This window comes from Theropithecus gelada, chromosome 7a (assembly GCF_003255815.1).
Source record: "Theropithecus gelada isolate Dixy chromosome 7a, Tgel_1.0, whole genome shotgun sequence".
In the NCBI taxonomy this organism is placed as follows: domain Eukaryota; kingdom Metazoa; phylum Chordata; class Mammalia; order Primates; family Cercopithecidae; genus Theropithecus; species Theropithecus gelada.
This window is the reverse complement of record NC_037674.1, coordinates 54,565,959-54,587,754: the sequence shown is the minus strand read 5'-3', so window position 1 is coordinate 54,587,754 and position 21,796 is coordinate 54,565,959. Positions and strand designations below refer to the sequence as shown.

Genomic DNA, 21,796 nt, shown 5'->3' with positions numbered 1-21,796 from the left:
TAACACATTGCCTAGGACCTCCAGTGCCATGTTCAATAGAAACAGTGATAGAACACACCCTTGTCTACATCCTAACTTTGATGGAAATTGCTTCTGAAGTTTTATCATTAAGTATGATAATTACTACACATTAAGAAAGATAGGGCCAGGCATGGTGTTGCATGCCTGTAATCCCAGCACTTTGGAAGGCTGAGATGGGAAGATCGCTTGGGCCTGGGAGGTGGAGGTTGCAGTGAGCCAAAATCCCACCACTCCACTCAGGCCCGGGCAACAGTGAAACCCTGTCTCAAAAACAAAGAAGCTAACTTGCTAATAGTGAATTATCTGATGTTGACTCTGCCCTTGCGTTATTGTAATAAAACCTAATTCATCATGATGCATTGTTTGTGTGTGTGTACGTTGCTATATTCAACTTGGTATTATTTAAAATTTTGGAATCCATGTTCATAAAAGTTAATAGCAGCTAATATTTGGTTTTCTAGGTTCTGGGTATTAAGTTACTTTCCATGAATTATTTCATTTTATCCTAGAAGGCTTATTGTGAAGGTTATTTTCCTCCTTTATATATGAGGAAGTTAAGGCACAGTGAAGGCAAATCATTTTCCCTAAGGTCACAGAGAAGATAAGTAGTGGCACCAGAATACAAATCCGGATGCCTGGCTCCAGAAGCGATGCACTGGTCACTGCTCTGTGCTGTCTCTCTGTGACAAAGACCCATAATTCAGATTGTTCTATGATGTACTTTCCTTGTACATCCTTGTTCTAGTTTTGTACCAAGATTATATTATTCTCAATAGATAATTAGACAGCTGCTCTTTTTATTTAAAGAAAACACACGTCAAACTTCTATAAAAACCTGTTTCATCCTATCCCCTTGGCTAGCCTAACTTTTCCAGTTTTGCAATGGCCTCCAGGTTTTATGTCCTTTCCAAGCTCCTGTCCTGGGTATATTGGGGATGTACACATCCTATAAAGCCAGGGATACAGACCACAGATCAGCAGCAGGTCCCCTGCTCCCAGCATCCTTTCAAGTCCTGGCATACACCCAAGCTCCCAGCTTCTAGCCAAGAGTCTTTTGGTCCCCATCTATCCCAAAGGACCTGCCACTGTCCTTGGTTTCCAAAGCCCAACAGGCTCCAGGCTCTTCAGCCTCCAACTGCTTTGCATTTCTTTTCTGGTTTTGGTTCATGGACGTGAGTATCTTGTTTTCCAGCCTTGCCATGTCTTTTTTATTTACTTTATATATCTCACTTATTACTGCTGCAGTTTGGAGAAGAGAGGATGCCCTCAAGCCTAACTTCTCCAAAGCATCCCAAAGGGGAAATCTGCTCCACTTCAACAGTGTTGTTTTTGAAGACTGTATGTCAACATGTCAGATTATAGCAACATGGTGTGGGGGGAGCAATATGAAAGCAAGACTGAGAGTCTTGGAGATAAGGTGGCAAAGCTGCCTTTTTACAGGTGTCACTCCCTCAGACCCTGCCTTTTCCTGCCTCGTTCCTCCAGTTGTCAGATTTGCCTGTTAGGGCCCACACAGGGGAGCAGGTAGGAGGACTGGACTGAGAGGGAGATGGAGATGCTGCCAGAGGCCCTTCTGGATCCAGAATTGAGGCAGCAGTTCCAGCCAGGTCCTGAGGTGGCAGCTGTCCCACCACGCGCAAGAGAATGGTACTGATTCCAAAAATGCCTCAAGGAGAGGGCTAGGAGAGGGATGTGCTTGTTCCCTTGAATCACCTGAGCTGCCTCTGTTCAGCCCAGATTGGAAGGCCCATGGGGGAGGATGAGGCCAGCCCACTCCAGCCCCATCCCCTCCCTTTTAAGACTGCTCCTTCCCCAGCCCCCAAGCTGGGTGAGGGGCCCTGAGCTATTCACCCTCCCAGATTCCACTCACTCTTCCTAAACGCCCTCCCTGCGAAGTCTGCAAAGAGCAGCGCTCCCTCGTGTCGGCTCACCCCGCAGTGTCGTTTCTTTCAGCAAACCCCATGCGAATGAACTTGAGATGACTCATTTGCCTAAAAGCCTCTTCGAGGTGAGGGAAGGCAAAGGCCAAGGACCTCCCGGCTCAAGCACATGCTCCTTCCCCAACAGTAGAGGGATCCTGCGCTAGCGTCTGCTGCCCTCGAGGGCTCACTCTCCCCAGCTGTACCAAGGGTGCCCGCACTGTCCTGCCTGCCTTCCTTGGGGGAAGGTTGCGAGGCCCGAGGAGATCGGGAAGCCAGGTGGCAGGTGGGGTCCAGACCACCCACGGCATCGAAGCGGAGCAGCGGGCCGAGTTCATCCCCAGAGTGGGCGGGACTCCCAGCTGCTGCCCACGCGGGGCTTGGCGGGGTTCGGCGGGGCTCTCCGCGGGGTCCTAGTGAGCGCCGCTGCGCCAGCAAACCTCCGGGGCCAGGACCGGCGCTCACTCGACCGCGCGGCTCACGGGTGCCCTGTGACCCCACAGCGGAGCTCGCAGCGGCTGCCACCCGGCCCTGCCAGCCATGAGGCATGCGCCTTCCCTGGTCCTTTTCCTCCTGGTCTCCCTTTGCGGGCGTGGTGAGTTCTTTTCGGGGAAGGAGGGAGGGGTGCCTGGGTTGGGCTGAACGGGGCTGGACTGGCCACAGGTGGGAGAGAAGGAAGGGTGCCCTGCGCCTGGGTGAGTGGCCCGAGGTTGTCCCGGCCAGATGGGGGCGTGGGCAGGGCTGAGCCCACTCGCCGAAGCAGCGGGGGCGGGCCTGCGTGGGTGGGTCTGCCAGGTTTGGAGTGGAGGCCGCCTCTTCTCGGAGCCCTTGCGAGGGCCAGGGCCACCCTCCCGAGCGAGTGTCTGTGGGCTGGGCAGCGGGGCTGGATGACACCGGCTTTGCAGGCACCGCGAGTCATCCCCAGTAGTCTGGGAGGCTGCAAGTGCACCGACTCCCACTCCCAACAGGGCCGAGGCTCCTTCCTTGCCTAAGAGGTGACTTGCTTGAAGCGTGGGCTCAGAGGAGCCGGCCACCTGGGCGGTGTAGGCACTTGGGAGTGAATCTGCTGCTCAGCCTTAGAGAGAAGTCTCATCCAACACAGCTGTGGTAGAGATGGGGAAACTGGGCCAAGAGGGAAAGGGGCTTGCCCAAATCACCAGCCCTGGAATGTTTTGTGCTTTGCGGGTAGATCTCCCAGGAAACACATTTTATGGCACCACTGCCTCTGGTCACCCACCCAAGGTGTGCCGGGCCTGGACAGCTAGCTTGACTGAGTGCCAGGCTGGTGAAGTTGGGCCTGACACTCAGGAAGGAGACCCTAGCCCTTCTCCAGGTAGAGTGCAAGTATGAGGACTGCCTTCTCAGGGTCTCAGTTTCCCCACCTGAATTCCAAGGGCCCTCCTAGCTCCTACACTCACCCAGGCTCTTCCTCCAAGCCCCAGTCAGCCTAGAGGACCAGGGCTACCTCTTCCTTGGATAGAGACCCACCATAGTGGTGGAAGGAGGTAGGAGTCAGGGAATATATAAGGGGCTAATAGTCTGAGAGGAAGCCATAGCTGGAATTCTAAACTGTGTGAGTGTGTGTCCAGTTTGGGAAAGCATATCCAATCTAAAAATTCATATTGAAAAATATGGAAAGATATCCCCATCATTTTGGAATACAAACTACAGAAAGTAAGTTTGTACTACTCCTATAAAGAAGAGGAGCTCTCACCAAAGATGGTGTCTGCAGGCAGTCCGTGTATCATGGCTCTGCTACTACTTGCTGGGTGACCCTGTGCCATTTCTTTCACCATCCTGGACCTCAGTTTCTCCATCTGTTCTATGGAGATAATATGCCCTGCCTACATATTTGGAGACTTGGATGTGTGTGAGGGCCAGTTGCAGTGTTTCTTAGGTGTGCTCCTGGGGTGGTCTGTATCACCCTCTACAGATTTCTGGGCCCCACCCTAGGCTCACAGGATCAGAATCTCTGGGAATAAAGCCTAGGAATCCAGGTGATTAATACACATGACTGAAGAAACACTAATAATATGTTATAAGCTCTTTATAAAAGATAAATTCTCTACTTAAAAAAAATCATAGCTGCCTTTTAAGAAATATAAATATCATGTTCCCTTCGTCAGTTAAGGACATACACCCCAGTTGAAAAATCACTCTGTCTTTCCAGATGCAGAATCTAATCTTTCCAATAAGATTCTGTTAACTGTTACTTTCTGTAGCTTGTATTCCAAAACAATGGGTGTATCTTTCCATTTTTTCAATATAAATTTTTAGGTTGGATATACCTTTCCAAACTGGACACACACTCACACAGTTTAGAAGTCCAGCTATGGCTTCCTCTCAGATTATTAGCCCCTTTCTGGGAGGGAACAATTTTTCCCAAGAAGGCCTGGAAGACAAAACCCTGGGCAGAGGCTGGGGGAGGGGCCCACTCCTCATCAGAATCATTGAATCGTGACTGACGCCTAGTGGTGGCTTCTCTGTTTAACTGTCAGCCCATGGGCTGGGATGTGACCCCTAACCGTGCTGCAGAGGCTTCCACCCATCCGGGGCCACCCCTGCCATCTGGGGGCAAAAGGCCTGTTGCTTGTCTTTTGAGCCCAGCAAGCCTCACAGGCATTCAGTACATTGGAAAATTTAAGCATGTGCTGGGCTCGGCTCCCCCGCCCCCTTTTGGGGAGGCAAGTGGGGTGCATTCCAGCCCCCAGTATCCCTGCTGTTTATTCCCACCCTTCACCGACCCTCCCGCCCCCCACCATACACTCACAAGTACAAACACAGGCGCAGTCATGGGCACACACTGCCCGGGACAGCACCATTTCCAGCCCCTGCAGGGCAGTCTCCTTACAGGGAAGCTAATCAGGCACTGAAGAAGGCTCAGGGGTCAGGGAATACCTCTGTCAGAAAGAGGCTCCTAGACCTGGCTCCTCCTCTGACTTGCTGGGGGCACTCGAGAAAGTTTCTTCCCCTCTTTGGTCTCAGTTTCCCCAGCTGAGAAACAGGGGGTTGGGCCAGATGGTCTAAGGTTCCGGGAACCTCTAACTCAAGCCCACAGCTGTTGGTCAAGATGGGGAGTCCCTCTGGGTCAGCTGAATGTCTGAGAGGCAGGGCAGGCCCAAAGGTGAGCCACCTGAGCACATCAGGTGGGCTGGGAGCTGGAGCATGAGCCCCACAGCCTACAGAGCAGCCCTGGACTTGGGAGCTCAGTCGGACCAGCCCAGTGGGACTTCAGAGATGTGGGCTCCAGCCTCCCCTAGTATTGCAGGGCGGGGGCATGGGAGCTGCAGATTCTGACCCCAGAGCTGCCTCAGACATGCCAGATGGGCTTGGGCCAGACACACCCCTCTTTATGAAATAAGTCGGTCCAAACAGACATGCTAAAGAAGGGCTGTGGGAGGGACCCAGCTCTAGCCTGGGGCTACAGACTGGCTTCCAGGGTACTCAAGCAGCTGGCCTCTGGGAAAGGGGTCCTGAGTATAAGAGGCAGGACTCAGAATCTAGGCCAAGCATCCATAGGACCCCCATCTGGAGAGCCCAGGGCAGCGTGGGGGAGGGGCAGCAGGCAGCAGGTGCACTAGGAGCATCTTTCACAAGGCACTAAATATTGCATCTGCTCCAGATAGGCAGCGAGTTGGAAAGTGGATGGAGTAGGCAGGGTGGCGGTTCTCCCCACAACCAGGAGTCCAGCCCAGCACCCACCCCTGAGTCCACCTCAGGCCTGCCTAATTGGGTTGGTCTGTGCTCTGGGCCCTCTGGCCCTACCCACAGAGGGAGGGGTTTGGTGCAACTAGGTGAACTGGCCCTTGCGGGAAGATGTAATTGACTCCTGAGCCTGGCGAGCCAGGCAGCCCCTCGCCAGCATCCCCACCCCCACCTCTCCAGCCCGCCTTATTCCCTGATCCTCCCACCTGCTTCCCTGCCCCAGCACTGTTTCCTCTGCTCACTCTCATCTCTTTTCCTGCTCCCAGGCTTGCCTCCTCAGCTGTCCTTGATTCTCCTGAGTCTCCCTTTTTCCAAGCCACCTCCTCTCTGTTTTACACATTCTCCCTGAAGCCACCAGAGTACACAAGCTCAAGTCCCTGAACCTCACCTTTACTCCCAGACATGTGAGGGAGATGACATAAAGACCCAAACACCACTTTGCAAGAGATCGGGGGTGTGCAGAGGGGCAGATCTGAGGCTATGGAAGTTCAGAGGGGCTCCCTGCAGGAGGCGGCATTTAGGCTGGGTCTTGAATGTGGCTCTGAGCTAAGACCTCTCCTGGAAACTCCAGACGAGGAGCCAGGTGCCAGTTGGACCCTTCCGTTTGGTGTCTCAGAGGGACCTTACACTCTGTAGGTCTAAGTCTGAACCTGGAAAATCCCCCCTGCCCCGTCTCAGCTCTGTTTCTTCTTAGGGAAAGCACGACCTCGTACCCATTTCTGCACCCAAACTCACATGTGAGTAATGGGGCTGTTCCCCTGCACTGTAAGTGCTCTGGTGGCAGGAACCATTTCTGGCTTTTGCTTGCTATTATCCTCAAAATGTAGTAAAGTACCTGGCACAAGACAGACCCTCAGATAATTCATAACTGGTGGGCTGGGGGCAATCCTGGCAGAAGAAAGAGTGTGTTCAAAGAAGTGAGACAAGCTGGGTGTGGTGGTGCACACCTATAGTCCCAGCTACTAAGGAGGCTGAGGTGGGAGGATCCTTTGAATCCAGGAGGAATCGCTTGAAACCAGCCTGGGCAACATAGCAAGACCCTGTCTCTAAAAGAAAGAAAAAAAAAAGGAAGTGAGACAGTGAAGGTCACAGGGGGAAAGGCAAACAGTAGGCTATGGCCAGAAGAGAGAGTATCTGAGTATCTGGGATAGAGGTAGAGAGGTGGGAGAAAATCAGATTGAGAAAGATAAGCCAGTGTCAGCAGGGAAAGGGCCTTGAAAGCCGAGCCAAAACATTTGATTTTTAAATCCACCTATAGCTCTGAGAGTTGTGGGTAGGGAAGTGCCCTAGACCAGTTTGCTGTAGAAAGACCACTCTGGCAATGTATGGTACATGGATAACTGGGGCAGACTGGGGGTGGAGAGACCAGAAGGAGGGCAGGGGTGGGGAGGTGGGGACATGGCTGTAGCATTAGAGATAAGGAGGACAGACTGAGGGACTTGGAAGGTAAAAGATAGGACTAGGGTTGGGCATGGCGGCTCACACCTGTAATCTCAGCACTTTGAGAGGCCAGTGTGGGCGGATCACCTGAAGCCAGGAGTTCTAGAGCAGCCTGGCCAACATGGTGAAACCCTGTCTCTACTAAAATACAAAACTTAGCCGGATGTGGTGGTGTAGGCCTGTAATCCCAGCTACTCTGGAGGCTGAGACAGGAGAATTGCTTGAACTCAGGCGGCAGAGGTTGCAGCGAGCCAAGATCACATCACTGCACTCCAGCCTGAGCGACAGAGTGAGACTCTGTCTCAAAAAAAAAAAAAAAGGCAGGACTAAATGGCCACTTCGATGAACCAAGGGAGAGGTCAAGAAGAGACACCCAGTTTTTGTGCCAGATATGTAGAGTGTGGGATGCCATTCATTGCTAGAAGGAAGAGGAGGAGGAAGAGGTATGGCGTGGGAGGAGACAGTGGAGCTCTGTGTTGAGTGTATTTAATTTGAAGTCCTCAAGGAGAGACAGGCCTACCAGCACCTTCGCTGCTTCAGCCAGCCCTAAGGGCACCTGTGTTCCCTCTCAGCTCTCCCCTTCGCTGCCACGGGCTGCAGTGGGGGTCAGGTGCACAAGGGCCCAGCAGATCTGACTGTGTGTTTTCCCAGGGGACTGCCGCGTGGCCAATGCAGAGGAAAAGCTGATGGACGACCTTCTGAACAAAACCCGTTACAATAACCTGATCCGCCCAGCCACCAGCTCCTCACAGCTCATCTCCATCAAGCTGCAGCTCTCCCTGGCCCAGCTTATCAGCGTGGTAGGTGCAGAGGGCAGCTGTGGCTCAGGCTCAGGCGGAGAGGCTGCTCATGCCCAAGCCCCAGGCGATCATTGGCCAGAGGAATGAAACTACTATAGTTGACTTAGACTTACCAGTACATGTCAGGGAGGCTGCAGAGGGGTCCATGAAGTTCATAGGTGTCCAATATTTAGTGAAGGCATGGTTTTGTTATAACAAAGAAGAAATGAGGGTAAGATCGGGGTGACATTGGGTAGGCAGCCAATGGGCCTGCCATAGACTCTGCTCAGCTGGGTCTCCAGCGTGACCATAAGCTTCTGTTCCTTGTCCTCACAGCCTCACCCTATTCTCTCCCCTAGCCTGCTCAGATAACTTTATATGCTTCCTACTTGTTGGGAGAAATAAGAACCAGACTGGGGGAACTGATGGATACAGAGGCCCAGGTGTAGGGGCAGGACCAGAGGCAGTGCAGTACCTATAGAGCCAGGCGGGTGAGGGTCTGGACGGTGGGCGTGGCTGCTGCAGGCATGAAAAAGAGGAGTGGTACTGTTGTCAGGTTCTCCATATGTGGATGTGGGGCAGAGGCGGGGGTGCTGAGAGAGGAGGTGCCTGGGAATTTCTCTTCTCTCTGCTGCCTCTGAGTTGAAGATGTCAGAGGGAACCATGGCCTATTGTAAACCTTCCCATGTCCCCATCCACAGGGTTAGAACGCCGTCCCTGGAAGCAGCTCTGGGGGATCATTCACAAGGGGAGAGTGCAGGGCGCTGTATCCAGCCAGGGGAAAGAGATCACTAAGGGGGCTGACCCTCCTCTGGCCAGGTGGCTGCCTTCTGAAATGCTAGACTCTCTCTCTAACACGGTTGGGCCACACACACCCAGCCTGTCAAACCTACAGCCCTCAGGAGGCTTTTGGCCAAATTAATGACTGGCTCCATCTCCTGGGAGAACACACAGCCCCAGGATAGGGAGGGCTGTAGAGCTGTATACTCTCTGCCCCTCTCCCTCCATAGTCAGACCGGAAAGAAGGAGGGCTTTCAGCCAGGCTTGCTCAGGCTGGTGTCTGAGTGTTATTGTTCAGTCCAGTGTTTCTTGCTTAATGAGGTGAGCCCAGCTGCTGCTGTGCAGCTGCCGCCCTAGTGAGGGTGAACAAGCGGGAGGCTCTGCCGCACTTCCAGACTCAGGCTGCCTGGTCAGATCTGCTCTGCAGGCCCTATAGGGTGATAGAGTCTACCAGAAGGAGGAGGGGATGCAACCACCAGCCCCCAGGCATGCAAGTTGTATTTCTGAAAGCTTATGTATACAGTAAATATTAGGTTGTGGGTTGCCAGGCCAGGAGAGGGTATTTTCCTCCTATTTTTCAGGGTTTATTTATTTGAGGAGGGAGGGTTATAGGTACAACCAGTTTAAAGATGGAAATCTTTAGAGAGCATGTAGGGATTTAGTGCTGGGTAAGGCAAACAGGCTTGTCAAAGCACCTGTTTTGTAATTGACTTCTGAGTCTGGCGAGCCAGGCACTCCCTCACCAGCATCCCCACCCTCACCTCTCCAGCCCTCCTTACTCCCTGACCCTTCCACCTGCTCCCCTGCCCCAGCACTGTTTCCTCTGCTCACTCTCTTTTCCTGCTCCTTGGCTTGCCTGTTTTGAGGTCCTTGACTCTCCTCTGAGTCTCCCTCTTTCCAAGTCATTTCCCCGTACTTGACACTTTCTCCTAGAAAACACCAGCGTACACAAGCTCAAGTCCCTGAACCTCACCTTTACTCCCAGACATGTGAGGGAAATGACATAAAGACCCAAATGCCACTTGGCAAGAGATCAGGGGTATACAGGGGGCAGATCTGAGGCTATGCAAGCTCAGGGGGTAAGTTTAAACCCAAATATATCAGTAACTACATTAAATGTAAATGGCCTAAATATTCTAATCAAAATGAGACAATTGCCATGCATTCTTCTTCTCCCTTCTCCTTGCCCACCAACAGCTTGGAATGTGGAATTTATGGTTGGAGCTCCAACAGTTATTTTGGTCCATTCTTACAAGGGCCACACTCTAGGTATGGTGGAGAAGAAAGTAGGAAAGAATCTGGGTACCTATCAGAACTTTGTAGAGCAGAACTGCCATATATGTCTAAAGTGTTAACATGAGAGGGACATGAATTGCTACTTTATTTAAGCCTGTGTTACTCGGGATCACTGTTACTGGCAGCCAAACCCTATCTTACTGGTAATCTTATATAGTTGTAGGTTCCTTGGGGAAATGTCTCCCAAAATGAGATCAGTATGCTGGAAGTTATCTTGATGAAGGAGAGGCAGCAAAAATAGTACAGACTGAGAACACAAGACTTATCCAAAGTACTAAAGAAGGCCAGGGGGCTGGAGTACAGAACAGAGGGACATAAAGAGGTGAAGTGTGGCTGGGAAACCTGGCAAGGCCCTGTAGACCCTGTGAAGGAGCAAGATTTTTATTCTGTAAGTGAAGGAAGCCAAAGAAGTAATCTAAATAGGGATAAAATTGAGGAAGGAAATGACAGGAACTTTGGAAGATTTATTTTGGCTGCATAGGAAGAAGAGATGTGTGTGTGTGTGTATGGTGGCGGTGTACAGAATGAACATAGACCAGTTAGGAGGGTCTTACATGGTCCAGGTGAGACGTGGATGATGGTGGCCTGGCTTATTATGGTAGGATTCATGTATTTACTCAGAAAAGATTTATGGAGTATCCAACATGTCACATACTCTTCTAGCTGCCTTATTTCCTCATAGCCACTAGATTCTAGTGGGAGGTGGCAGACAATACACAGATAGATAGATAGATGGTGTTTAGGTATGAGAAATGCTATGGAAAAAAAATAAGAAGACTGGTGATGTGGCTTGCACCTGTAATGCCAGCACTTTGGGAGGCTGAGATGCCTGGATCACTTTAGCTCAGGAATTTGAGACCAGCCTGGGCATCATGATGAATCCCCATCTCCACAAAAAATTTTTTAAAATTTAGCCAGGTATGGTGGCCTGTGCCTGTGGTCTGAGCTACTCAGGAGCCTGAGGTGGGAGGATCACTTGAGCCTGGGAGGTGGAGGTTGCAGTGAGCAAAGATCACGCCACTGCCCTCCAGCCTAGGTGACAGAGTGAGACCCTGTCTCAAGAAAAAAAAAAACACACACACACACACAAGAAAGAAAAATAAGGCAGGGCAGGGACAGAGATGCTATTTTATGTAGGTCAGGGAAGACTTCTCGGATAGGATGACATTTCTGAGAACAGAAGAAAGTGTGGAAGCATCCCGGTGGGTTTCCAGGAAAAGGGAACATTGTGTGGGAGCAAAGAGGCAGTGCAGTGGAAATGGAATGAGCAAATGGCAGAGTGTTGAGATAAGAGATCATAGAACTAATGAGATGAGGGGTGGTGGGGAGGCAGATCATTAGCACCTTGTAGACTCTAAGCAGAACTTTGGTTTTTACTTTGAATGAGATGCAGCAGCAGAGCAATTAGTCAAAGGGATTGAGATTGTAAAGGGATCACCCTGGTTACCATGTAGAGAATAGACTAAAGGCAGGCCAGGGCAGAGCAGGAAGCCCAGTTAGGGGACTACTGCAGTAGTCTAAGTGACAGATGATGGTGGCGGTGGAGAGAAGCAGACAAATATGAGATGCTTTAGGAGATATAACTTACAAGACTTAAGTTTTTGTCTTAAGTGATGGATGGATCAGAGAGCAAAGTGTCAGAGACAATGTCCACGCTTCTGGCTTGTAGAACTGAATGGCTAGGGGTGCCATTCACTGAGACAATGAAGCCAAAGGAGGATCAGGTTTTGGGGAAGATCATGAGCTTTGTGTCAAACATGCTGAGTGTGACATACCTTTGGGCCATCCAAGAGATGTTGGTGCTGAGTGTGACATACCTTTGGGCCATCCAAGAGATGTTGGGGTGGCAGTTGGTCACATGGGCCTGGAGCTCACAGCCTTTTGCACAATAAAGTGAAATCCATTTGTGAGGCTCCTCCTTCCTGGTTAACTGATAGCCCTGTTTCCCTCCCCAGAATGAGCGAGAGCAGATCATGACCACCAATGTCTGGCTGAAACAGGTAAGTGCCCTGAAGGGCCCCTAGCCCAAGAGATCTTTTCTTGAGGGCTGCCCTTTGGTGGCAGTGGACCTACAAGTGACAGGGCCTTGCCTGTCTGTCCAGGAATGGACTGATTACCGCCTGACCTGGAACAGCTCCCGCTACGAGGGTGTGAACATCCTGAGGATCCCCACCAAGCGCATCTGGTTGCCTGACATCGTGCTTTACAACAAGTGAGTGGCAGGGTTGGTAGAGGCCTGGTGACAGCCAGGCCAGGGCAGTAGGCCCAGCCCTAAGAGTCATCCAGCCCTGAGTCCAACCCTGAGCCCCATCTCTGCTTTACCCAGCCTTCCAGGCCATCAAGCTAGAAGAGAAACAGAGGTGAGCGGAGCCAGAGCCCTCAGTTACAGATGGGGAGTTCGAGGCTGAGGGAGGGGAGGGGCCTTGTCTGATTCACTGAAGCACAGCTGGGACCACAGCAGTGTCCTGACCTCAAGCCCAGTGCCCTTTCTGTGCTCCATACTATTCTTTCGAGCCTCTGTTGCTTTGCCAGTGTTGGTGTTGGTACCACTGACTTACTATGCATAGATATCTTAGGCAGGTGGAGGAAGCCCAAGAGACTCTCCCTGAGTCATGATTATACCAGCAGTAGCATGTAATGGCTAAGAGTGTGTGGTCTGGGGTCAGACAGACCTGAGTTCAAATCTCAGCTGTCCTGCTTACAACTTTTCTGACCTTGAAGAAGTCACTTAACCTCTCTGGGCCTTGGCTTTCCCATCTGTAGAATGGGGATAATAATAAAACCTGCCTCACTGGACTACTGAGAGGCTTAAATGAGCTATTCCATGGGAAGCCTTAAGAGTGCTTGATGGACCGGGCATGGTGGCTCACGCCTATAATCCCAGGACTTTGGGAGGCTGAAGCGGGTGGATCACCTGAGATCAGGAGTTCGAGACCAGCCTGATCCACATGGAGAAACCCCATCTCTACCAAAAATACAAAATTAGCCGGGCATGGTGGTGCATGCCTATAATCCCAGCTACTCGGGAGGCTGAGACAGGAGAATCGCTTGAACCTGGGAGGTGGAGGTTGCGGTGAGCCAATGTCACACTATTGCACTCCAGCCTGGGCAACAGAGTAAGAGTCCGTCTCAAAAAAAAAAAAAAAATGCTTTGGTGCTTTGATGGTAGGGCTCTCTCCATGACATAGTTGCCAACAAAAGCAGGCCCCTTTCAGTGAGGGCCTGGGGGACTGGAAGGGTGGAAGGATGACTAGTGGGAAATAATCCCAAAGAGCTCTTCAGTGAGTTCTGAGAACAGGCCAGGCCTTGTGTATGGGTTTCACGATGTTCTTCATGCCCTGACCCTGCCCAGCGCTGACGGGACCTATGAGGTGTCTGTCTACACCAACTTGGTAGTCCGGTCCAACGGCAGCGTCCTGTGGCTGCCCCCTGCCATCTACAAGAGCACCTGCAAGATTGAGGTGAAGTACTTTCCCTTCGACCAACAGAACTGCACCCTCAAGTTCCGCTCCTGGACCTATGACCACACGGAGATAGACATGGTCCTCATGACACCCACAGCCAGCATGGATGATTTTACTCCCAGTGGTGAGTGGGACATAGTGGCCCTCCCAGGGAGAAGGACAGTGAACCCACAGGACCCCAGCTATGTGGACGTGACTTACGACTTCATCATCAAGCGCAAGCCTCTGTTCTACACCATCAACCTCATCATCCCCTGCGTGCTCATCACCTCGCTGGCCATCCTCGTCTTCTACCTGCCGTCCGACTGCGGCGAGAAGATGACGCTGTGCATCTCTGTGCTGCTGGCGCTCACAGTCTTCCTGCTGCTCATCTCCAAGATCGTGCCGCCCACCTCCCTCGATGTGCCTCTCATTGGCAAGTACCTCATGTTCACCATGGTGCTGGTCACCTTCTCCATCGTCACCAGCGTCTGCGTGCTCAATGTGCACCACCGCTCACCCAGCACCCACACCATGGCACCCTGGGTCAAGCGCTGCTTCCTGTACAAGCTGCCTACCTTCCTCTTCATGAAGCGCCCTGGCCCTGACAGCAGTCTGGCCAGAGCCTTCCTGCCCAGCAAGTCACACGTGACCAAGCCCAAGGCCACCACCACCTCCACCAGCCCCTCCAAACTCTATGGGAACTCCATGTACTTTGTGAACCCTGCCTCTGCAGCTCCCAAGTCTCCAGCCGGCTCCAGGGATTTCTGGCTGCGGTCCTCTGGGAGGTTCCGACAGGATGTGCAGGAGGCATTAGAAGGTGTCAGCTTCATCGCCCAGCACATGAAGAATGATGATGAAGACCAGAGTGTAAGTTGCTAGCCAGCCCCTGCCCACCTGCCCAACAGAAAGGGCTCAGATAGTAGCACCAGCTTCCCACTTCCTGCAGTTAATTCACAGGAGACAACAACTCTCAAACTCTGAATAAGGAATCCAAAATTGAAATGAGTTTGTGTTAAATATTATAGCTTCATGCATCCGGGGAGAGGAAGGAAGTGCCAGTGATTTTGTTTGTTTGTTTTAGGTGTCCCAGAAGCAAACCCTAAGATGGGGACTTGGGTGCAGGTGGTTTACTTGGGATGTGATCCCGGGAAGCACAGTGAGGAAGGAGGGAAAGTGAGACAGGGAAAGGAGAATGAATGAGCAGGATACTGCCATGGGTGCCCGGGACTCAGTACCCTTGCAGACCCTCTGAGGACCCGTGGGAACAAGCCTCAGGATCACCCCCCTGGAAGGAGGCTGAGGTATTTACCCAGCAGCCCCCATTCCCTAAAGGATGAGGGTAGCCCCAGGACATTAACTCCCCTGCGCTTCCAGGTAATGCCAGCCTGCCGGAGAAAGCGCCCTTGGTGCTGGAGAAAGCCCTGAGGCAGAGGAGAGAGGAAATGCAGGCACCAGAAACGGAAGGCTGGGAAGTGACTCTGCAGGCTTTAGGGAACACGGGTGGGCTGGGGTACCAACCGCATCTGCCCCATCCTCTTCAGACTTGCAAAGAAGCCATTCAAGCACTTATAGCTTTCAGGGCTTTAGGAACATCAGTAAATATACTATGATTACCACGGTAATGAATTAATCAATTGTGCTAACTAGAATTACAGATTTTTTATTTTATTTATTTATTTTTTTTATTTGAGACGGAGTTTTGCTCTTGTTGCCCAGGCTGGAGTGCAGTGGCACAATCTCGGCTCACTACAACCTCTGCCTCCCAGGTTCAAGTGCTTCTCCTGCCTCAGCCTCCCAAGTAGCTGGAATTACAGGTGCTGGCCATCACACCTGGTTAATTTTTGTATTTTTAATAGAGACAGGGTTTCATCATAGTGGCCAGGCTGGTCTTGAACTCCTGACTTCAGGTGATCCGCCCACCTCAGCCTCCCAAAGTGCTGGGATTAGAGGCGTGAGCCACCGAACCTGACCTAGAATTACAGATTTTTTAAAAAGAGGCTTAATTTACTTTCAGAGGACAAAGCAATGAGTGCTGGAGTCTGGGTATTTCACATGACTCCTTTGAATAAATAACACTTCTAAGGACAATGTCATAGTAACAACACAGAATGTGGTGGTGACAGAAATTTTCACACCCATTTCCATACCAGGAGGGAGAACAAGTTTCATGCTCTTGTGAATGTTCTCATATCAGCACCTTCAGATCAGATTTTTTGGGCAGGTTTTTACTATACAACATGGTGTCTACCCCTATGCAGCTGCATGGACAAAAATGGACGTCTCCTCATTCTTATCTTGTCAAGATTGCTTTCCACTCACTGCATTCTCAAGGAGAAGCACCGGCATTCCATTAGTTAGCCCACAGAGAAAAGAGCAGGAACAGCTCCAGAATCACACTGTGCCAAGAAAAGAAGAGAAATGCAAACAAATGGAATATAGGACATGAGATATTCTTCTGGTGTAGTTCTTGGACCAGCAGCACTGGCATCACCTGAGAGGTTATCAGAAATGCAGAGTCTCAGGCCCCAGTCCAAACCTGCTGGCTCCAAACCTGCATTTTAACCAGGTCCCCAGGAGATTCCCAGGCCCATTGCAGTTTGAGAAGCACAGCTTTATAGGATTCTCAGATTTCACTTTCTAAAACGTTAATTTGATCATGCTATTACTTAGGTTAAACCATTCTGTAGGTCAGCATCACCTAATTCATTGGTTCCCAAACATTAATACACAGCCTGGGGCCCTGCTGGCTAAGTGAGAACCACGTGGGCTATGCTGTAGGACCACCCTTTCTTGACTGAACCAGGATCTCTCAGGGAGGCATATTGGAGCCTGCATTTTTAACCAATTCCTAGTGGTTCATGTGCACATTCGAGATTGAGAAGTACTGGTCTCCTGCGTCCCTGGCTGAGCCGGCACCCACCTTGAACTCTCTTCTAAAGACCTCACCACCCCCTTGGCACTCACGTACCTTCTGCTCTTTCTAGCTCAATTAATTACAAGCCTCTTAAGGGAAGGAGCCAGGCAGGACCCCTGTTATTATAATCACCAGTGTTCATTAAGCTCCAACCACACATCAGGTGCTCTGCCAGGAACTGACATACATTACTGCTAACCCTCCCTGGAATCCTGTGAAGTGGCTTTTAGTAGAACCCCCATTTTACAATAAGGAAGCTTTCAAAGCAAAGCTCAGAGAGGTTCACTGACTTGACCAGTGGCACACAGCTGGCCCAGGGCAGTGCCAGGCTCTGTGCCCAGATCTACCTGACATCCTTAAACTCTCTTGCCCTTCCTAGTTTCTTGCCCTGCACTGAGCACATGGCCGGCTTATTGGTTGATTGACTTTCTCATGGATAGTTGGAGAAAAGAGGCTTTCTTCCCTTCCAGAGCATGCCTGCCCCTAAACCAGTCCATGCTGCTTCTCATCTTCAGTACTTTCACCCACCCTGGTGATTAACTGGTCACTATAAATAGCACAAAAATATTAAAAGGGGGAAAAGCATGTGCACGCACACACATACGCACACGCACACCGCTTGAAATTAGGGCTGTTAAAAAGAAACCCAGGAAAGCCAAGGAGTGCTCTGTGGAGAGAGCTGTGCTGTGCCTGCTGAGTCTTGGGGACAGGTGCCAGTCATGCTTGGTTGCAGGTGTCGGGGTTGGCTTGACACAGGATTATCCTGCACATTAGATACACCGTTGACAGGGCCCTGACAAATTGGGTCACTGACGTCAGCATGCCCGTTGCTGCCCACATTTCCAACTCCAGAGCCTCTGCTGATTTCCCAAGCCTTCTGATCCAGCCCGTCTCTGCCAGGGAATGAATGTAGTGTGAGCCAGCCTGTCCAGGGGTGTGAAAGCAGGCATAGGGGAGGGAGGCCAGGATCCTGGGCTCTCCCCCAGTGCAAAGGAGACAGGGCCCATCTGTGGTGGCCCCTCTGGAGGCCGGCCAGGTCTCTGCCAACTTTATACCCTGCAGCAGGGTCTAAGAAGACCACAGAGACCTGGATGATGCAGCAGGAGGAGGCTGGGTCTTAATTACAGGGAACAGACGCTGCTGTGAACAGACTTGAACAAATTAAACAGTAGGATTTCCAGGTGTTCTGTAAGCCCCCGTTTCCCTGCTCCCACTGAACTAGGTGAGAGCCACCTAGTTCTTTCTTTAGCTAGAACCAGCTCAGGCAGTGAGTTTGGGGTAAAAGTGAGAAGATGGGGCTTCAAGATCCTCAGGCCCTATCTCCTATTTATAACCAGATTTTGTTTTCAAATCACAGTATGTGGTATTAACAAGCCCTCACGTTCCTAACTTTTCTGTACAGCCCAAGTTCCCAGTGGCCCTAAAGTGCTATGGGGGACAGGCAGGGGTGGAGGTGGAGAACAGCCAGAGAGGCTCAGAGCTGCCCAGCTGATAGGCCAGTCTGGGACTCAGAACTTGCCCCACTAGTATGCAGTTCCACACCTGTGGCCTGTGGAGTCCCTGGCCAGATAGTAAGGGCCTGACTTGGGGAAAGGAGGGACCCCAGTACTTGGCACCTGTGACCAGCCCTTCTCTCTGCCTGCAGGTCGTTGAAGACTGGAAGTACGTGGCTATGGTGGTAGACCGGCTGTTCCTGTGGGTGTTCGTGTTTGTGTGCGTACTGGGCACTGTTGGGCTCTTCCTACCGCCCCTCTTCCAGACCCACACGGCTTCAGAAGGGCCCTACGCTGCCCAGCGTGACTGAGGGCCCCCTGGGTTGTGCGGTGAGAGGATGTGAGTGGCCAGGTGAGCAGTTTGCTGCTTCCTTCTGGGTTGTGGCTGATGAGGCCCTAAATAAATTTGACCACTGGCCATCAACCCCATCAAACCAGCCACAGCCATGGAAGAGGCAAGGATGGGGGCCTGGACTGTCCTCTCTGAATGCCTTGGAGGGATCCCAGGAAGCCCCAGCAGGAGGGAGCTTCAGACAGTTCAATTCTGGCCTGTCTTCCTTCCCTGCACCGGGCAATGGGGATAAAGATGATATCATAGCAGCACCTACTATGTGTCAGCCATGGTGCCGGCCTGCCTCTCCATCGCCATCTCTCTCCACTTCCCCTTGTCCAGTCCCTCACACACTTCTAGTTTCTTCCCAGCTCAGAGGCTTGGCATTTGCCATATCATCTTTTTTTTTTTTTTTTTTAATGGAGTCGTGCTCTATCGCCCAGGCTGGAGTGCAATGGCACAATCTCGGCTCACTGCAACCTCCACCTCCCAGGTTCAAGTGATTCTCCTGCCTCAGCCTCCCAAGTAGCTGGGATTACAGGAAGCTACCACCACGCCCAGCTAATTTTTGTATTTTTGGTGGCCAGGCTGGTTTCGAACTCCTGACCTCAAATGATCCACCTGCCTCGGCCTCCCAAAGTGCTAGGATTACAAGTGTGAGCCACTATGCCTGGCCTTCCCTATCTTCTACTTGAACCTTCTTCCTCTTCCCCCAGGCTTCCCAAGCTCTTTCCACAGCCACATCAGTCAGGGCATGGCTCCAATCTATTCTTTGCTTCAATGTCACCTCCTCTGAGAGGCCTTCCCTAACCACCCAATCATTCTAAAGCAGCCTCCCTATGATCCCATTACCCTGCCTCCTTCCTCAAGCACTCCTTGGTACCTGCCACTTTTATCTGGTGGCATATATGTCATCCACAACTCACCCACTGGAGTGTGAGCTCCATGAGAACGGGGACCTGCTCCTTCACATTCATGGTGGTATCCCCAGGGCCTAGGACGAGCTTGGCACACAGTAGGTGCTCAATAAATGTTTGCTGCATGAATGAATGGCTCCTACCCCTCCTTCAGATCCAAATGCCCCTCCTCTGAGCAGCCATCCCGAGTTTCCCCATCTGAAAGGCATGGCTTGCTCCTCCATGACTTTACGGCGCTGGTCATTTTGCAGTTCTCTATCATGGCTGGGTTCAGGTCTGTCTCCCACACCGATGCTGATTCACTCCTCACACATATTACCTTTTGCACAGTGCCTGGCATGTAGTAGGCACTCAAAATATTGGTGGAATGGAGGAGGACGTTCTAAACAATTCTATTTTAAAAATTACTATACAATAAAATTGACGTTTAAATATATAGTTCTAGGAATTGTAACACATGTACAGATAACCACCATCACAATCAGGACACAGGAAAGATCTGTCATCCAGAACAACTCCCTGCTGCTATTCCTTTAGACTCCTGACTCCCTGCACTCCTAGCCCCTGGCAACCACATATCTTTTCTCCATCACTACAGTTGGGTCTTTTCAAGAATGCCATTTAAATGGAAACATACAGTACTGACCTTTGGAGACTGGCTTCTTTCATTCAGCATAGTGACTTCAAGATTCAATCAAGCTGGGGTTTTTTGTATTGCTGAGGAGTGTTCAGTTGTATGATGTTGACGCATGTTTAGGCTGTTTCCAGTTTTTGGCAATTATGAATACAGCTGATATAAAGAGTCACATATAGGATTGTGTATGAATAAAAGTTTTCATTTATTTAAACACTCAGGAGGGTGATTGCTAGGTTATATGGTAAGTGTATATTTAACTTTATATGAAACTGTTGAGGCCAGGCATGGTGGCTCACGCCTGTAATCCCAACACTTTGGGCGGCTGAGGCTGCGAATCACCTAAGGTCAGGAGTTCAAGACCAGGTTGGCCAACATGGTAAAACCCTGTCTCTACTAAAAATATAAAAATCAGCCAGGCATGGTGGTGTGTGTCTGTAATCCCAGCTACTCGGGAGGCTGAGGCAGGAGAATCGCTTGAACCTGGGAGGCAGAGGCTGCAGTGAGTCAAGATTGTGCCACTGTACTCCAGCCTGGGTGACAGAGCGAGACTCTGTCAAAAAAAAAAAATATATAATAATAATAATAACATGAATGAAAAAAAGAGAAAGAAACTGTCAAACTGTTTTCTGGAGTGGCTGTACCATTTTGCAATCCCACCAAAGTATGAGAGATCCAGTTTTTCAGCAACTGGATTCCACCCTGGTTTTAATTTGCATGTCCCTGATGGCTAGTGATTTGAACATCTTCCATGTGCTTTTTTTTTTTTTTTGTCTTCTGTATACCTCTTTGGTGAAGAGTCTGTTTACCTCTTGCTCATTTAAAAAATTAATTGTTCGTTTCCTTACCATTGAGACTTTTTTTAGAAAACTTTATTGAGGTATAATTTACATACCATAAAATCCACCCATTTTAAGTGTACAATTCAATAAATTTTCATACATTTATCACCCGAATCCAGTTTTAGAACATCTGCATCACCCCAATAAGATCCTTCATATGCATCTATACTTACCGTTGAGTTTTGAGAGTTCCTTATACATTCTGGATACAAGACCTTTGTTGGATATATGACTTACAGTATTGTCCCAATGGGGGACATTTGCCAAGAGATGAGAATGCTATAATTGGGGGCCTGAGAGGTGGGTCCCAATTCTTACAAACATCTTCCATTCCACACACTGTCTCCTTTTGTTTGGTTTTAATATGGGTAAGCAGCACATTCTGGAAACAATAAAGGCAACTCACCATCTGAACGCCAGGAGGAGAGTTTATGACAGAACTTCCTCCTGCGATAAAGGGATGTCAAAGAAGCCAACATCAAGGCGCCACCCCTATCCCTGGTGGGTGGTCAGAGAGGGCAGGAGGCTCCAGGGCACACTGCCTAGCCAATCAGTGCACATTCTTGGGGTTGCAGATGGTGGTGGGGAAGGGGACAGAGGGGTTCTGTGGGGGACTAGGATGGGAACCCCAATGCCCTCTCAGATTGCTCCATCAGAAGAGCAAATGAGGCCAGACACAGTGGCTCATGCCTGTAATCCCAGCACTTTGGGAGGCCAAGGCAGGAGAAGCACTGAGCCCAGGAGTTCCAGACCAGTCTGGGCAACCACAGGGAGAAGCCCCTCTCCACAAAAATAAAAAATTAACCAGACGCGGTGGTGCCTGCCTGTGGTCCCAGCTGCTTCAGAGGTTGAGGTGGGAGGGTCGCTTGAGTCGGGGATGTGGGGACTACAATGAGCCGAGATGGAGCCACCGCACTGCAGCCTTGGTGACAGGGTGAGACCTTGTCTCAGAAGAAGAAGAAGAACAAATGAAGCCTCATTTTAAATTCTGTCTTATCTTTCTTTAGTTTTGTTGGGAGAAAAGCTGTGCTGGGAGAGAAGCTGAGGCAGGGCTTGGAACATGTCCTGGGTCCAGGGTAAAATCCCTCATGGCCTTTGAAACGTGTCTAGACTTGCCAGCTCCTTGCTTCTAGCACTCCCATTATCTTAAGTAGCCATGTTTCAAAGAAAAATGCTAAACACATTTTTAAGTGTCACAGTTGTAGTTCATTCGCTTCATACATCACTTCCTTTCAACCCCCACATACTCACCACCTGTTTCTTTGATCATCTATAAATA

At 50.6% G+C, this 21,796-nt stretch overlaps 1 protein-coding gene across 2 annotated transcripts; it reads left to right on the top strand.

Annotated features, from left to right (window-relative positions):
• Positions 1 to 2,369: 2,369 nt before the first annotated feature.
• Positions 2,370 to 18,487, top strand: CHRNB4 (cholinergic receptor nicotinic beta 4 subunit). Of its 2 annotated transcripts, XM_025390544.1 has the most exons (7): positions 5,343 to 5,512; positions 6,340 to 6,382; positions 7,737 to 7,885; positions 11,896 to 11,940; positions 12,043 to 12,152; positions 13,293 to 14,253; positions 17,946 to 18,487. In XM_025390544.1, the coding sequence occupies exons 3-7, from the start codon at positions 7,772 to 7,774 to the stop codon at positions 18,102 to 18,104; spliced, it is 1,389 nt and encodes a 462-aa protein (XP_025246329.1). In that variant the 5' UTR covers positions 5,343 to 5,512; positions 6,340 to 6,382; positions 7,737 to 7,771; the 3' UTR covers positions 18,105 to 18,487. The 2 variants fall into 2 exon arrangements, with proteins under 2 accessions (XP_025246327.1, XP_025246329.1); XM_025390542.1 differs by lacking the exons at positions 5,343 to 5,512; positions 6,340 to 6,382 and adding an exon at positions 2,370 to 2,535.
• Positions 18,488 to 21,796: the final 3,309 nt, after the last annotated feature.

What these genes read in the sequence shown, in the direction of transcription:
- CHRNB4 (XM_025390542.1), top strand. Translation starts at nt 2,481, where the DNA reads ATGAGGCATGCGCCTTCCCTGGTCCTTTTCCTCCTGGTCTCCCTTTGC. An exon ending in CCAATGTCTGGCTGAAACAG is followed by an intron (nt 11,941 to 12,042) that starts GTAAGTGCCCTG and finishes CTGTCTGTCCAG; the next exon opens with GAATGGACTGATTACCGCCT. An exon ending in GACATCGTGCTTTACAACAA is followed by an intron (nt 12,153 to 13,292) that starts GTGAGTGGCAGG and finishes GACCCTGCCCAG; the next exon opens with CGCTGACGGGACCTATGAGG.